The sequence below is a fragment of the Elephantulus edwardii genome, unplaced genomic scaffold (genome assembly GCF_000299155.1).
Source record: "Elephantulus edwardii isolate Elephantulus edwardi_28Jun2011 unplaced genomic scaffold, EleEdw1.0 scaffold00006, whole genome shotgun sequence".
Classification (NCBI taxonomy): Eukaryota; Metazoa; Chordata; class Mammalia; order Macroscelidea; family Macroscelididae; genus Elephantulus; species Elephantulus edwardii.
This window is the reverse complement of record NW_006399756.1, coordinates 10,621,700-10,639,841: the sequence shown is the minus strand read 5'-3', so window position 1 is coordinate 10,639,841 and position 18,142 is coordinate 10,621,700. Positions and strand designations below refer to the sequence as shown.

General features: G+C 43.9%; 1 protein-coding gene across 1 annotated transcript in view; it reads left to right on the top strand.

Moving 5' to 3' along the window:
• The first annotated feature begins 637 nt into the window (after positions 1-637).
• PPAPDC1A (phosphatidic acid phosphatase type 2 domain containing 1A) overlaps positions 638-18,142 on the top strand; it is a 142,852-nt gene continuing 125,347 nt past the window's right edge. The window contains exon 1 of the mRNA XM_006879893.1: positions 638-843. Within this exon, the coding sequence (XP_006879955.1) occupies positions 788-843 (56 nt within the window). The 5' untranslated portion in view covers positions 638-787. The remainder of the gene's footprint in view (positions 844-18,142) is intronic.

Genomic DNA, 18,142 nt, shown 5'->3' with positions numbered 1-18,142 from the left:
TTGCGGAGTTAACTTTAGTGTCAGTGTTGTCCCTGCCTTTCTCACATGCACCTTCACGCACTTATTTCCTGCTTCACCATCCCACAGGATATCCATCCACTTCTACCCCCTCCCTTCACATCTATCTCCCTTTCACCAGCCCTCCATCTAATAACTTATATATGAAACTTCGATGGCTTCTGTGATTTCAAACACATCAGCTGATGGCAGTTCCTTATGTTGGGATCAGTGTCTCTGAAGTTTAGTCGCAAAGTAAAAATTTAACTTTAGCTAAATAGGGTGAAAGCAATTTATGAGTGGTATTAATCAGATTTAACAAGCAAATAAAAATTATTAAAGGCTGGTAAAGAAGCATTTATTTAGGCTTACGGAAGAGTGTCACCATTATTTAGAAATCCTTGTTGTCAAGCTGATTGTTTTCTAAATTCGTTCTCATTATCCTAAGGTAGTTCATGTTTGTCAATGGATGGGTTTAAAGAAGCACCTTTCCTTTAAAATACAATCTAAAGAGTTCAAATTAAACTAAACACTGTTACCTGGTGAAGGAGAAATTTCTGCCAGTTAATCAGAGATACCATTCTGCAATTTCACTGCAGTCTGCAGAGGTTCAAATCCATAATCAGGAGGGAGCCAGGAGTCCCCGGGGCGCCCAGCCCGTGCGTCCGCGTCCCCAGAGCCCGGGCGCGAGAGCCTGGAGCGCCTCCCGCCGCCCGGGGTCTGGGGCGCCGGCGCCGCCGAGCTGCGGGAGCCGGAGAGCAGCTGCTGCGGGAGCTGCTCCGGACGCACCATGCGCGAGCTGGCCATCGAGATCGGGGTGCGAGCCCTGCTCTTCGGGGTCTTCGTGTAAGTAGTGGCGTGCCACGGGGCGGGGGCGTCGACACCGGGACCCACGGCACCAAACCTCTCTGTGCCCCAACTTTGTTGGTCTCACCGCCGCCGCCTCCCGCCGGGGCACAGGTTCGAGCCCCCCTCTCCGCCTTGTTCGGGCTGCGTCCTCGGGGACCCGGAGCAGACCTTCCCTTCCCCCTCCGAGGGCCAGGGCCGGGTGCGGTGGACGGAGTCCAGCCGCTGAGCGGGTGCGGGGAGCTGTCAGTCCCGCTCGGCGCTCGGCCCGCAGCCCCTGCGGGGGGGACGCACGCCGCTCTCCGGACTCGGATGCGCGCCGCGTCCTGGGAAGTTTCTCCATGGTGGTCGCTGGCTCCCATGCGGCAGCCCTCGCGTCTGGCGCGGTTCCCCCTCGTCCCACCCTGTGCAGTCCCTTTCTGGACCTCTGGCTTTGGACGCCTGGGTCCTGGTGAGCGGCTTCCCCAGGAGACGTTTGAGGTCCTTCTCCACCTGGAAAACTGTTGCTACTGAGACACGGGAAGTCGGGGCCACCCACGGTTGGGCTGGAGACACCCGGGGCTAGTGGGAGTCTGTGTCTTGGGGGCGGCAGCATCTGTACCCAAGAACAGTGATCCGTGAAGGTGGGAGGCGGGCAGGGGTCTGGGCAGGTTCCCCTGCAGACCCCAAGCCATGGGTGTCCCGGGGACCCCAGCCCACCGGCCTCCAGGGCCCACGCCGCAGAGCTGTCTTGTCGTTGCCAGAGGTAAAGTCATAGCCTGGACCCCATGATTACCCCAAGGTCCCCTGGGGATCTCTCCCACCTGGACGCCCGCCACCTGCGTTTGTCGCGCCCTTCCCGGTATTCCTTTCCCCCTTCTGCCCAAGGCTGTCTGCTGACACATTTTCCATGATTAACCTTGTGTGAACTTTCTGGATGTGCCTCTTATGGAAAAGCCCGAAAAGAGCCATTCCTAACTGGAGGCTCCCTGTGGGCTCCTGCCACGCATCTGGGCAGCTCTTGGTGGCAGGTTTGGCAGCAGGTTTGGCCGGCTGCATCTGTCAAAGATGACTTCCGTTCCGTGCAGCCCGGGATAGCTGCATGCGAAGAAATGCTCTTTATTGCATGTTTTTCTTTTCTAGGGACGATATTCACCAGAGCATTTGATCAGAAAGGTCCGTGAGCGCCTCCAGATGCGGGCGAGCCCCCCTCTCCGCCTCCGGGGAACACTAGTGTTATTCACAGGGAAGGGGAGCTGGAGAACTTCAGTCCCCACCTGGCGCCTTTGGGAAAACAAATCACAGCTCTGCTCACCCTGGTCTCCCACCTTAGGAAGGAACCTTAGAGCAACCAGTTCCTGGGATGGATCAGGTGGGGACAGTTTCCAGGTGACAGAGAGGCCAGACCCCATTCAATTAGGATGTGATTATGATGATAAAATAGCATGTTTGGTGCACAGTACAATTTGCCATTCGGTGGGTGGGCAAATAGTGAGGGAATAAATGAGATAGGCTCTTGGTCCAGCTGATTTGATCGCTGCTCAGGAATTGTCAGATTTTTAAAAAATCCAATAATTGGTGGAATATTGATATTGTTTTCAGATTTCCCTCCAAATTTCTTCCTGAACGTTTATGCCATGTGATTTCAAATAGACAAAGGTCTGTGCAGGCACAGTGAAACTTGGTAATTACCATTTTTAAGTGTATCTTGCTTTTCTCAAAGGATTTGTGTAGAGCCTAGATATATAGGTGTGTATATAGGTAATATATATATAGAGAGAGAGACAGTGTATATGTGTGTGTGTTTGTGTTTGTGTGTATATATATATAGAGAGAGAGAGAAAGAGAATATATATATGTGTATGTTTGTGTGTGTGTGTATATGTATATGTATATATTTTTGGCATGTAACAACTATCTATCTAAACTTTGATAAATTTCGATGGTTGTAGAGGGGCTTCAAGCCCTCATGGGGTCGCTATGAGTTGTGCTTGACTCAAAGACAATCAACAACCACAAATATATATATGTATATGTATGTATATATATTATATATATAGGGAATACATACATAGGGAGTATATATATGAGGAGTGTGTGCATATATATATATATGGGGTGTATATATATAGAGTGTGTAGATATAGGGAGTGTAAGATAATACATATAAAGATAGAGATATAGAGTAGATAGGTAGTGTGTGTGTTTGTGTGTATATATACACACATACACACATGCACATTTCTTCTTAATTTCCCTTTTGCTTTGTTTAATGGATTATCTGATGCTGCCTTCCCTCAGGGTAAACACTAGGACATTCATGGAGTTTTTTTGATGAGTTCTTGATTTACTATTAAGTTGGGAAATGTTGACAGTGTGTCCACCTTTGACTCTTATCTGCGGAGTGATGTTGGGATGGATGCGGAGCTCCCAATCCAGGTGGTGGTGGATTGGATCTGAGATGTTCAGATGCTGTTATCTGGCCCTTAGCCTTCCAATGGAACCAGCTCTGAGCACACTGATACACATGCCCCTTTGTTCTCTTGGATGAGTTTCTGGTTCAAGGAAGGATGCCTCCTTTGTGGGGAAGGTTTCATCCTTTCCCAGTGCTGGCCTGAGAAGTTGATGGGTTGGACCCTGTCCTCTGGCCATGACAGTGGTCACAGCAGCTGGGTCTCACTCGGTTTGTTTGGGCCTGCCGGATTCTATTTCCCTGCTGCAAAGTTGAATCTATCCATAAGAGCATTCTCCTAGGTACTTGTGCCCTGTTCTGCAGCACCACGGAGTCAATGGGGAAGGCCTAGCTTCTTTCTTAACTTGTGGACTCAGAGAAGTGTCTCTGAAGACAGCCACCCTGTAACCACATTTACTCTACATGAGGGGAGAACCCCCAGGATCCATAGTCTACCTGTTTGGTGTAGAGTTGAAGTCAGGGCTCATGAAATGTGTGTGGACTCATGGACAGTGAGGATGGAAGCCGCCTCTCAACCATGGGTTTCGCAGAGTCTTGTGGACCATCCAATGGAAAGAGAATTTGCAGAGTAAATTTCAAGGGGCCGCGGGAGCACAGTGGTTAAGCATTTGGCAGTTAACCCAGAGCTTGGTCGTTCAAACTCACCAGCCATTCTGCAGGAGGAAGATGTGACAGTGTATTTCTGTCAAGAGTTAAAACCTTGGAACCCTCTGGGGAACCATGTGGGGCAGTTTTAACTCTGCCCTGTAGGGTCTGTATCAATTGGAATCAAGTTAGAGAGTATGGGATTGGGTTTAATGTAAAACAGAACTGCCCTACAGTCTGATGTAACAAGGAATAAATTGGCTGTAGGAGCCCAAAGTTTAAGAAAAACTGAAAGTGCAGTGTGCAACATTGAGGCTGCATGTGCTGTGTGGTTTGCACACTGAGAGGGTCCCTGGCTCTTCCTATGGTGCTGTGTGGGCTGGGAAGAGAGGAGGAATAGGTATACTGGGAGACTCTGCTCTCCTTCCTGCTGCTATGCAGACTCCCAGCGGGACCCTATGAGCATGTCTCCAGATGCCAGAGCTGCCTGGACCTTGCTCATCTGCACTCAGCGAGGAAATGAGAGGCCCACCCCAGCTCTGCAGCACACACCCTCAGCTTACTGCTTCTGTTACACTGTTACCACCCACCGCTAGTGATAGATTGCATCTTCTAAAAGCTTACTACGTGCCAGGCTCTGAAGAGAACACTCATAAGTGTCATTTCACCTTTACACTAAGTTGACGTGCTATCTTGGTGGTCCAGGTGATGCAGCTGAGGCAAAGCCAGGTTAAGGACTACCTGGATCACAGAGCCAATAAAGGCAGCGTCTGAGGCTCAGTGTCTGCAGCTTGGTTCCACCGCAGCGGGCTGATCTACTGATTTAATTTCTGGTTGGTGCAGAGGCTTAATGCTCAGCTACTAACTTAAAGATTGGTGGTTCAAATCTGCCTAGTGCCACCAGGAAGAAAGGCCTGGAGAGCCCTCCTTTCACAAAGGTTACGCTCTATGTACAAAGCATCCCTACTCTGTAATCCAGGGGTTGGCTGTGGCTTGAGAGCACTGGGTGTTTTTGAGTCAAGCAGAGTCTCTGGGTGGTGCAAAAACTTAATAAGCTTGGCTGCTAACTGAAAGGCTGGGTGTTTGAATCCACTTGATGATGCCTCAGAAGAAAGGCTTTGGGACCTCCTTCTTGAAAGTAGTCACGGGAATGCCATGCAGCATCATTCCGCACTGGCACACATGGGGTGGCCAAGGTGGGACTGGCCTGATGACGCCTGGGCTGGTGTTAGGTGCTGCCATTTACCCTTCGTGACTAATTTTGGATAATACTCCATCCCAGCACAGGCGACCCTGGTACTTAGCAGGCTCTGCAGGCTGCTTGAGTGTGCGAAATGCTTCTTGTTATTGTGTGCTGTTGAGATGGGACTGGCCCATAGCTGACCCTCCAGGGGGTTTACAGAGACAGTTAATCACAAAGGAGGAGATTGCCAGGCCCTCTCTGTCAGGACAGCTGGTGGATGTGAACCGTGTGCCTGTGGGATTATGCAGTGCAGCCTCTTACCACTGGACCACCAGAGCTCCACACAGTCCAACAGGGAATGGTTTGCAATCCACAGTGAAAATGCTTTATGGGTTTTTGACATTTTGACAATATTTTAGCAGTTCCCTTCACCTAGCATCCCTTGGTGTCAGTCTAGGAGTTCAGGTTAGGGACCATTGCAGGAGTTGGTTCCATTTTCCCCAGAGGGAGGTTTAATTGATCCTGGGAAGGTAGTCAGGAGAAGATGGGCCAGTGGGGGCAGCTAGCTGGCATCTCACTCGAGCCTTGAGCATAAGTGCCAGGTTTCGAGAGCCTGGACCAAGATGACTTCTGAGAAGGCGCCTCTTGGAGCAAAGGCTTGGGGTATTTCCAGAATCTTTTTGTCTTGGGCACTGGATCCCAAGCATGGCCAGGGCACAAAGTATGGGTTCTGGGAGGGTGGGAGGAGGGATGAAGTAGCATGAGATTGTCCATGATCTCAGGATCTTGCCGGGAAGGGTGGGCTTTCTTGTAGAGGTAACACAAGACTTCTTCCTATCTAGGTGTCTATTTAAGGACCTCTGAGGTCTTAAACAAGTACCTGCTCAGGTATTTGCCCAGCGGTAGGAATGGGTGATTCCCCTGGGCTCTAGTTAGGCTATTCCACAGGCTCTGCTGCTTGCATGGTATTTCAGAGCCCGCCTCTCTCCCTCAGAGAGGGTGTGCCTGTTTTATTTATCTCTTCCCTGTGGTCACTAGTTTCCTGTTGGATTATGTGGCCTACATCTGCACCCCTGTCTTCTGTATGACTACACTCCCCACCTTGACCTTGGCACAGCATGGCTGGTGCTGTGTGAGAGCTCATCAGATTGGAGTTGGTCTTATAATTTTTACAGAACTCTAGTGCTTGGTGTTTGTGCTGGAGAAAGCCTGTTGACTACCTGCATTAGCTTTACCTAAGGCCAGACTTGGAGGAAATCTATTTGTGGAAGGGAAGCCCACGAAACTGAATTTTTACTAAATTTTACAAACCGTTCCCTTTCAGGTGGGGTCATATGCTGAGCTCTGGCCAAGGGGACGTGGGAGAAATATCAGACTTGACTTTTGAGTCATGGCATCATTGACCCCTTCCTGGCCTACCATCCTTTGTCTCCCTGGTGTTAAGTGTGGAGGCCACATTTGGGATGGGAGGGCTGCCAGGTGGATGCATCCAGGACCCTGCCCTCGACAAGTCCCCCTGTGAAGTGTGAGGAGAAGTGTGTGTGAGCTGAGTGTTCCGGGGTGATTAGCTCTAAAGCACATGTTGTGATGTTTTCCTCCTGTTGGACGCCTTCAAGTTGACTATGACCCAGCGATCCTGTGAACCACGGACCTGAGCCTTATCCTCTCCTATGGGGTCTTCACCACCTCCACTGGCTCCAGCCCCTTGTGTAATTACTGCGTCAGTGCATCTCCTTGGGCATCTTCCTCCATCTTTCCTCGCATGATGGCTTCTTCCAAGGACTGACCCCTGCTGACATCAGGCCCGAAGTGTGTCAGTCAGAGTTTTACAATCCTTGCCTCCAAGGAGCACCCTGGCTGCACCTCTTCCACCCCTGACATGGGTTGCTCCCCCACTGCCCTGCTCAGACATAGTTTTGCTTTTTCTCTAGCAACTGAAAGAACTGATGAAGGCAAATGGAGAAATTAGAGATCATGGGTTTTGGGGCAAAGTACTTGTGGGTTTAGATTTCAGCTCTGTCAGCAGTAAATGAGTTTTTAAAACTTTGGACCTCAGTTCTTTATGTTGGAAATGAGGACAATACATCATTGAATTTTTTACAATATTTATTTATTAGAAAATTTTATTGTTGAGAATATGTTGTTGTTGTATACCATCGAGTTGGAACTGACCCATAGCTGACCCTCCAGCAGGTTTGCAGAGTTAATTGCACAGAAGGAGATTGCCCATCCTTTTTCCACAGGGCAGCTGCTGGATTCAAACCGTGTGCCTTCATGATTGCAGTGCGGCTTCTTGCCACTGTATTATAAACTGACTCAACCATGTCTTCATGCACCGTGCTCATTAGATCATACCAGATAATGTGCGTTAGCATCTGGGGTCTGTATCACCACACCCGGGTGTCTCACCCCACTCAAGGCCATCCCTGTCTCATGTGTGTGGTGTCTAAGAGAGGCAGTGCCGTGTAGTGGTTTTGGGATTCTGGTCTCTTGAATCCGAATACTGATTTCGTCACTGATTGTGTGAGCCTTTGGGGAAGGCATTTTACCAACTTAAACCTTGGTTCAATTCAGGAGGAATGCTAACAACACTCATGAAAGTAAGGCTTGTGGCTATAAGGCGGACAACACTCAACTCGTTTTAGATATTCAACACATAGTAATATTCTTAGTATTAGCGTGTGTTAATGTACATGAAATACAAATGCCGTTAGATAGCTCATGATTTTTTTTAAATATATTTTTTTTGTGTGTGTACCATCAAACTGGATCTAACTGGTACAGGAGGAGATTGTCCCTCCTTCTCCAACAGAGCATCTGGTGGATTCGAACCATACACCTCTGGGATTGCAGGGCAGCTTCTTGCCTCTAGGCCACCAGAGCTCCTTAGATAGCTCATGATTTCTTATGACACATGGTTTGCTACAGGATTGCTATAAAACAATTACCTGCTTTAAATAGATTTCAAATAGCCCCTTTTACTGCCCAGAAAGTGGTACACATGGGTTACCTCGACCAATTGTCTGATGGGGCGGAATAGGCTTGGTCTTGTAATTTCCCAGTGGTCACTTAAATTGGCAGCCCATTATGACAGTGATTGGAAGACACTGAATCCAATCTGTTAATAGTATAGCTGCGTGAGATAACATGTGGAGGGAATGCTGTATTCTCATCTTTTCCATTGGAGTCTGTTTTCACTTTACCTTACTCAGATAGAAGTTCTTTCCCTCAGATGCCTTCTCCGCCCCCTCATGGCAGCCAGGACAGGTGTTTCCCAGGCGTCCCTCCACTCCCAGGAGAACTTCGGCCTCATCATCTGATAAATGGAGCATCCTTCTGCTTGAAATATTATTTGCCACTGTACAATGAGTTGGCTGTACCCGGGTTTCTGAGATTGATGATGTTTTTCCACAAGGTGATAAATGCTTGTAATATGGCAAAAGAAGACCATTAATTTTCTAACTATGGATAAAGTGATCTCAATTAGTTACAAAGATTATGCATTTTATGACCCACAGAAGGCTCGTAAAGGTGAGGAGCTTAATTTTTCTCTGATTGTTTTTATTTTAATGTAAAAATTAGCCTAGTCACATAGCAGCTTGGAAAAAAAATAGTTTTGCTACTCCTCAGATGAGTGAGATCTAAGATGCATTTATTTACAAGGAGGAGGCTCCTCAGATAAGACAGATGCTGGCCTCAGTGTCCTCATCTCACCGGCAAATCAACAGGGTGGGAAGGGGAGCCTTTGAGATGCCTCTGAGATGAGTGACATGGAAGGACAGCGCCCAGGAGCCCGGGGGATGTCTTAATCACAGCTTCCCGCCTGTGCTGTGAAAAATTGCCCCTCAGGGCTGAGGGACTAGTTGTTACACTGTCTCTGCTGAAGACAGAGGAGGAAGAGACAGGGCAAGAAACTGCAGGTGTGTTTTCAAAAAGGTAGCATTCTGCCAATCAATGCTAGAGGGGCCTTTCTGCTTTTTCAATAGGTTATTTTTCTATGTTCTCATTGAAATATTAGGTTGAACTCTGTGAAACTGCTGATCTTCAGCTGCTTTGACTTATAAAAATGACAGTTGCATTTAGTTCAGCCTTAAAATAACATCATACAAAAAAGTGCAGGATTCAGAATTCTGCAGCTCTGCAGGCAACTGCCATGATGGTTTCCAGCAACTTCGGGGTAACAGCTATACAGATATCAAGTACCGGAAGTTAGTCTGCCCCTTCTTGGACGCTGGATAAACGGGATCATACATGCACTCTTGTGTTTGTCTGGCTTGATTTGATGATTCACTACACTATATGCAGCTGTGGTCTGTCCATCCTCAGAGCTGTAGTGTGGTTCATAGACTGTCCCTACCTTCTTTATTTACTCCTTTTACTGCCGGGGGAACATTTGGATTATTTCTTGTTTTGGCTGCTAGGCAGCCTTATCTTCCCGTGGGTACACTTGCAGTCTCTATTGGATACATGTTTGGGAGTGGAAATCCTGGGTCAGTCATTGAGATTTTACAAGGAAGAATTTGGTTTTTCTTTGTGCAGCTGTAGTTTTGAAGAGCTACTCCCCTCGTGTGTGGAGATGAAGGGAAATTGACAAGCAAAGGTGGGAGAACAGAGCCCTGAACCAGGACTTTAAAAAGTTACGTAAACGTCCATGAAGTCAGTGAGGAGAGATCAGTGGGCATGCGTGTGCGGGTGCGGCGGCCGAGCATTCAGTTGGTCAGTTGGTTCAAGCCCCCCCCCGCCCCGCCCCCAGCCACTTGGCAGGAGAAATTGTAGTAGTGGTCACTTTCCCTAAACATGACAATTCTGGAACCCCTGCGGGTTAGATCTCCTTTGTTCTGTAGAGTCTTTACTAGTTGGACTCAACTTGAAGGCAGTTAGTATGATTTTACTTTTTAATTGACCTTTGTCTTTGCTTCGGTAACCTGATGGATGAGAGAGATGGAGGAAGAGAAGGAGACACACTTAAACCTGTTGCTTTTAAGTGCTGTAGACACACACACACACACACACACACACACAGCCACAGCCACATACAACAGAACAAAATCCTGCCCAGTGCAGTGTCAACCTCACAATCCCCGCCATGCTGAAGACCACCGTAGCGAAGCGTGAACCGACTGAGGGGTGGGCGTGTGAACCTACTATGTGCCAGCTTTGCATTAGGCACCTGCCGGCCACTACACCATTTAATCTTTTCATAGGAACTGCTCTTCTTGTAGAGTTACAAGTTAATGCCCTCCATAGACACAGAGCTCCTACTAGCTAGTAAGAAAAGAAAACCAGTAAGAACTCTTCCTTTAAAAAAAAAAAAAGGAAAAGAGCAATTGATATGAACAAAGAACTCATTAAAGGAAAAATATGAAAAGCAAATTCACCTTTAAATTGTGATTTCAGTAGAAATACAAGCTACACTTAGGAAGCAAAACAAACCAAAACAAAATAACACTCGATGTAAATTATCTCAGGAGCCCTGGGAGATACAAAGGGTTATGCTCTGTTCCCCCAAAAGATATGTGTTCAAATCCATCCAAATGTACCTTGGAAGGAAGGTGATCTACCTCTGAAAAAGAAGTCATTGGACACCATATGGAGTTAGGTTTTACCATCACATATGTGAGTTTGCCATGAGTTGGAATCAACCTGACAGTAATTATTTTTGTTTGTTTTTACAACACAAACTTTTTAAAGGAAAGAATTGTTGCTGTTATATGCTATCAAGTCGGCTGCAACTTATAATGACCCTCTGTAAAATAGCTCTGAATCCTGTTCTTTCTTGACCTAATCTCACTGTCTCCAACACACCTATTTTCTTTACCCCAGACGTAAGGGATCATTAAAATTTCATTCTTTATTAGGTGCAGTTGAGTCGACTACAACTCGTTTCGCCCTATGAGTCTGAGCTGTACCCTGTCTGTGCCATCCTCATCATCCCTGCAAAGAATAAGGAAGACTGAAGAAAAATTGATGCTTTTGAATTGTGATTTTAGAGAAGAACATTGAATATACTACTATTTAACATTGAAAATGAGCTACCAAGAGCAAGGTTTGGAGCATTGAACACCAGTGATCAAAGATCAGATGATTTGTGTGGTGATATCAAGGATATCATCCATGAAGAAAGCAAAAGGTCAATACAAAGACAGAGGAGAAAGAAAAAACTGACACGGATGTCAGAAGGGACTCTAAAAATGTCAGTGGAGCATTGAGAAGCCAAACCAAAGGGGAAACATGCTGAAGTAAAAGAGTTGAAGAGAAAATTTCAAAAGGCCCTTAAGAAGGCAAAGCGGAGTATTACAATGGAATGTGCAGAGAGCTGGAGTTGGTAAACAAAAGAGGAAGAACTCGCTCTGCATGGAGGGAGTACACCGAGTCACTGTACCAAAAGAACTGACTGACACTGCAAATTTTTGGGACGTATTATAGGAACAGGACCCAATGTTATTGAAGGAGGAAGTGGAAGCTGCCTTGAAGGCATTAGTGAAAAAAAAAAAAAAGGGCTAGGAATTGATGGGATAACAGTTGACTAGTTTCAGTTAACAGATGCAGCCTGGATGCGCTCCCCAGTCAGTGCCAGGATGTTTGGAGGACAGCTATCTGGCCAGTGGATTGGAGAAGGTCCATGTTTGTTCCCATTCCCAAGCAAGATGATCCAACAGAATGTTGAAACTTTCGGACAATGTCATTAAGATCATATACAGGTAAAACACTGGTGAAGATCATTAAAAATTGGCAGAACAGTACATAGATAAGGAACTGCCGGAAATTCAAGCAGGATTTCGAAGAGGCCATGGCACCAGGGATATCATTGCTAATATCACATGGATCCTGACAGAAAGTAAAGTATATCAGAAAAATGTCTCTCTATGCTTTCTTGACTATGCAAAGCCATTTGACTCTGTGGATCATAACACGTTATGGCTAGCATTTTGAAGAATGGGAATCCCAGAGCACTTAATTGTGCTCATGTAAATTCCTGGACCAGGAAACTGCTGTACAAACAGATCAAGGGAACACTATATTATTTAAAATGAAGAAAAGAATGTGTGGGTTGTATTCTCTTTCTATAACTATTCAATCTGTATGTTTAACAAATTATTCAAGAAGCTGGACTCGATGAAAAGGAATCAGGATCAGAGGGAGACTCATCAATAACCTGTGTTACGAAGATGACAAAGCATTCTTGCTGAAAGTGAGGAGAACTTGAAGCACTTATTGCAGAAGATCTAAGAACACAGCCTTCATTGTGGATTGCATGTCAATGTCAAGAAAACTAAGATTCTTACCACCGGACCAACAGGCAACAACATAATAGGTAAAGAAAAAAATTGAAACTATCAACAGCTTCATCTTACATGGATCCACAATTAACATCCTTTGTACCAACAGTCAGAAAATCAGGAGATGTGTTGTACTGGGAAAGTCTGCAGTTATGGACCTCTCCAAATTATTGAGGAGTAATGATGCCAGTTTGAGGACTAAGGTGCATCTGATTCCGGTCATGGTCTTTGCAATCATTTGCAATGCATCTTACAGCTGGATGGTGAATAAGGATGACAGAAGAAGACTTGAAATCTTCAAGGTGTGGTGTTGAAGAAGAGTGTTGATCTTTGCACGGGCGGCCAAAAGAACAAACAAATATGTATTGGAGAGAGCGCAACCAGAGTATTCTTTGCAGACAAAGATGGTTGAGGCTTCTTACATATTTTGGGCATGTTGCTAGGAGGAGCTCTTCCTTGGAGGGGGACATGATTCTCAGAAAGGTAGAGGGTAGGTGAAGAAGAGGAAGACCCTTAACCAGGTGGATTGACACAGCAAGTGCTATAAAGGACTCCAGTGTGTCAAGAAGTGTGAAAAATGTCACAGCATAAGACAGGGTTCAGATCTGTTGTTCATACTCGACTCTTTGCACCAAACAACAACAACTGCAACAACAACCAAGAATAAACACATTTGTTTTGGAAGAAAGAGCAGTCAGGGTGCTCTCCATAAGCAAAGAGGGTGAGATTGCTTATATTATCAGCATGGGGATGGGGTGGGCAGATCTTGCAGAAAGACAGTGTTCTTTTTTTATTGATTTTTGTACATGTACCATCAAATCAGAACAGACTGGTACAGGAGGAGATTGCCCCTCCTTCTCCATCAGAGCATCTGGTAGATTCAAACAGTGCACCTCTGGGATTACAGTGAGCTTCTTGCCCCCAGGCCACCAGAGCTCACTTGCAGAAGGACACTGTTCTTAGAACAGTAAAAGATCATTTAAGGAGAGGGTGACTCTTTAGACTTTTTAAATTTTTTTTATTTTATTCTTTTTGTGTGAGTGTACCGTCAAATCAGATCTGACTGGTACAGGAGGAGATTGTCCTTCTTTCCTCGGCAGAGCATCTGGTGGATTTGAACCGTGCACCTCTGGGATTGTAGTTGCAGCTCCTTGCCGCTAGGCCACCAGAGCTCCTCTAGGAGAGGGTGACTCTTGATGAGAAGAATTAACAAAGTAACTGCCACAGTGGGCTTGAGCACAGCGGAAGTTATGAGGATGGTAAGGGAATAGGCAGATTTTTGTTCTGTTATACTCAGCGGTGCTGTAAGTTGGAGCTGGCCTTATGACATAACAACAGTGACAGCGTCTTTTATTTAGATCCCTGCTGATGCAGTAGGTTGAGTATTTGGTTTGTACCACAAGTCCAGCAATTTGAAACCCCAGCTGCTCTGTGGGAGAAGGATGGTCAGCTTTGCTCTGTTAAGATACAGACTCAGAAACACAATTGTTATTGTTTGATATTGTCAAAACCGACTCCCAGTGGCTTTTCAGAGGCAGTAAATCACATGGAAGGTGATTACCCATCCTTCTCCTGTGGAGCAGATGGTGGATTCAAACCATGTGCCTTTGGGGCTACAGTGTAGCTTCTTACCACTGGGCCACCAGAGCTCCTTAGAAACAAAATAATTACTATGATTTGGAAATGACTGGAAGAGAGCAGCTTTGAGCTGTTTTTCTTTTACATATATTGCCTATTTAGTTTATAACAAGCATGTATTACTTTCACACTCTATCAGTATAGATTTTTCTGTCATAGGGAAAAATAAAAAGAAAGTTAAAGGAAGGGACTTCTAGTGGCCTAATGGTAAGAAGTGGCGCTGCAATCCTGAAGGCACGTACTTTGAATCCCCCGTTGCTCCATGGGAGAAAGATGGGCAGTCTCCTCCCCTTTTGTGCAATTAACTGCCTCTGAGTACCTGCTAGAGGGTCAGCTGTGGCTCAGTTCCATATTGTTATTTCTTTAAGATTGTTGTGTAACAACAGCAACAAACTTAAGGAAATAACAATAGATCAACCAGTGACTTCTGAGACCAAACTCAACAGTTCTATATTTTACATCAACTCAAATATTTAAAGAAAAATCAGAAAATAAAACTTCACGTCTAGAAAGTGCAAGATGCTTATTAAAAGAAACATGGCTTTTGTGAAGAGTAATGTCATAATTTATAAACAGCCATCAAGTAATTCCTGCCTTTTCATTAGAGATATTTATAAGAAACATCAATATAAAAGATGCAAAAAAATGTATAAAGGTGTTTATTACTATATAAAAAGGAAAACAAGTACATGTGAAAATGAAAAATAAACTGTAGAGTACAACAGTTGAAGAATGGTGAATTATGGACATAAGGCAATATATCATTATCAAAATAATCATATTGATAAATGATTTTTCTTTAAATATTTGCTGTTGGAAGTTAATTTCTTTTGGATATTTATATGTGATTAATAGATAAGAGACATATATTAAGACAGATGAAGGACAAAATAAAGCCAGTGAAAACATTTAAAAGAGTAATACTTTTGGGTGTGAAGAGATTTTCTGTTTCACTTTTCTTGTTACCAGCTCTGTGATGTTCCATTACATTTTGTTAGCTGTTACTGAGCTGGTTGCTCAGAGCAACCGTGTAAATAGCAGAATGAAATCTTGACTGGTCTTGAACCATCTTCATGATAATTGCCGTGGTTGAAGCTGTTTTATAGTGACTTGAAACCTGGTGGACTTACCTTCTGTGTTGGACAATATTTTATTGTAATTTATTGGCTAGTTTTTGGAAGTAGAATGTGAAGCTTTTCTTTATAGTCTTAGTCTGGAAGCTCTGCTGGAACTTGCCTAGGGTGTAATGTAACTCTACTGATCCTTGAAATACTAGTGGTACAGCATCCAGCACCATAGCAACATGCAGGCCACCAGGAAATGACATATAGATGGTGGTTCATTGTATAAATCTTGCCCTAGTCATAGATTTCACAGTGGCTTCAGTTCTTGCTGTGACAAGCGGCACTGCTATTGTTACATTCACTATTGTTCACGTTTCAATGTTTATAGAGCTAAATTTAAGTCTTTCTTTGTGGTTTCAAAGTTTCTGTCTTTGTAGTATTTCCCGTCTAAAGACAAAGAAATAGGCTCCTGTATTGCCTACTATTTTATTCTTTTGTTCCTTAACTTTAATTCTTAAATATATTGAAAGTTATATGTTTTAATTTATGAGCTTAGATATGTGGTTTACCTTTATTTTTTTCTAAAATTATTTGCCAACTATTAAATAATCATTTTTCTCTCACATCTTTATTATATACACATTTCTTTATCCCCATGGAATTACTTCTGGATTCTGTTCTGCTGTTGTTTGTGCCTGGTTGTAAACCAATATAACATTTTAATTATTGTGATTTGTAGTATGCTTAGACCTTTTTAAAGGCAATATCTGTATCTCCTTTCTCCTGTACCTAGGTCGAAGTATGAACTGGTTGTTACTGAGTTTACCCTGGCCCAGGGCAGCCCACATAAGTGCCAGGACAGAACTGGGCCCCACCATCTTTTTGGAACTATATTGCTGGACCTTTCTGACCTCCAGTCTATGTGAATTTGGTTAGCAGTTGAACATGTTAATTATATCCCTAGGAACAGCACAGAGGCTAAGACAGCAGATTGTAGATCAAACATTGAGTTCAGGCTGACTCATTAGGGTTGTCAAGTCAGAACCAACTCCATGCTGGCCCTCCAGCTGGTTTCCAGGGGTTGTAAACCCCATTGGAGCAGCTGACCCTTCTTTTCTCCCTTGGAACAGCTGGTGGATTTGAACCACCCTCCTTTTGTGTTCACAGCACAACTCCTTACCCACTAGGCCACCAAACATGTATGTAGTTTACAAGGCACTGAACTTGGACAGGTTGCTTTTTCTGGGCTTTCGGTTCCCAGCCTTTACAGTGCGGGTGATAAGAATTCATTCTAAACCAGTTTTATTGTACTGAGATCAGCCGCTGTGGTCCTGCGTGCTATACTTTTTTAATTATTTTCTTTGTGAACACATACATAGTCATTTGTTAGAAATTTGCATAATATGAACATAATGAATAGTTTCTGATTGGTAAGTGCAGAGACTTAAATACGTTAAAGTAACTTAACCGTGCTATTAAGATCCTGTATATTCTCACTCTTTAAGTCTTTTAATTTGCAGATATGTCAGCTCTACCAAACTATAGTAATGAAAACATTTCTGTGTTTTTATTCTGTGAAGATAATGAATATTTTGCCTTAATCTGCGTACTTATTCTGGCTTTGTCTGTGTTGCTTTTACAAATACTCCCCCCACCCTGTACTTGCTTCTAGTTTTGAACTGATGAGCTCAAGGTTTCATTGCTTTTCTTCTCTCCCCCCTTTTTGATGTCGATTTTGGGTCATATTTCCTATGCCTGTCTAGTTAATTTTCTTGAATTTTATCTCCTGATGAAGTGCACCATTTTGATCTTGGTGAGGTTCTTATCTATTTGTGCTCCAATTTCTTGAGTTAAGGTCTGCTTTATCTGATATTTATAGCTGCATTGTCTTGTTCGAAATGAAAGTCTATACAGAATGTCTTTCTTACATCTTTCTGTTTTCAACCAATGTGTATTTACTTATTTCAAGAATGTCTCTTGTAAGCCTTTAGATTTATCTTTTAATATTACCTGATCTGGGCAATTTGTGCATGTTAATTGGGGTGTTACGCCCTTTACAATGACTGTAATTATTGATCTGTTGGGGCCAAGTCTACCATCTTGTCTTTTTATTTTTTACCATCTTTTGTTTTCTCTTAGTTCCATCTGCACTTTGTCCCTTTATTTCCTCCTGTCTTATTAATGAAATAATTTTTAGTATCCCGTTTTATTTCCTTTATTGAATTTTTACTTATTCTCTTAAAAAAACCTTTTTTCGTCTTGCTCTAGGGCTCACAATATGCATTTTAATTCATCACTGTCTTCTGTAAGCCAGTATTATACTATTAGATCACTTTTCATACAATTTAAAAATCTTCCAATGGTGAATTTTCATTTCTTCTCTCGTGACCTTGATGTTCTCTCTTATATTTTACTTCTGCAGTGCTATACATCCCACAAAACTTTATTTTTATTTTAAGCAACCAAGGTATTGTTAGAAAATTTTTTAAAAAAATTTCAGTTTCTCTGCATACTTGCCATTTCTGGGGATCTTTCTTTATTCATTCTTTCAGCTTTAGTTTTCCACTTGGGATTATTTTTCTTTAGCCAGAAGAACTTTCTTCAACATTTCTTGTTGTACAGATTTTCTGGAAATGAATATCTTAGCTTTTGTTTGTCTGATATTATGCTTATTTTACCTACTTTCCCCTTTTGCCTAATTTGTTTGGATATACATGTTTTTGTGGGGGGATTTTGAATTTTGTTATGGTAAGATTTCTGTGATGCTGAACACTGTGGCACTGATGCATCAAATGAGATAATAGTTACCCATGGTGGACAGTGTTGGGTGGAGCTCCCCGATTAAAACAAGCTTGGAAGCAGGAGTGGCATCCGCTTCCCAAATAGCTTGTCTCTGGAAACTCTATGAACATTGAGAAATGACCAAAGTTATACAGGTGTTCAGGTCTTTCATTCATAGGGTTGCAATGAGTTGTCTATGACTCGATGGCACTTAACAAGAATAACAAAAACTTGCATCTCTCTTAGGGCTAGGGATTTTGAGCATTTCTTCATGTGTTTGTTAGCCATCTGAATGTCGTCTTCGGTGAAGTGCCTG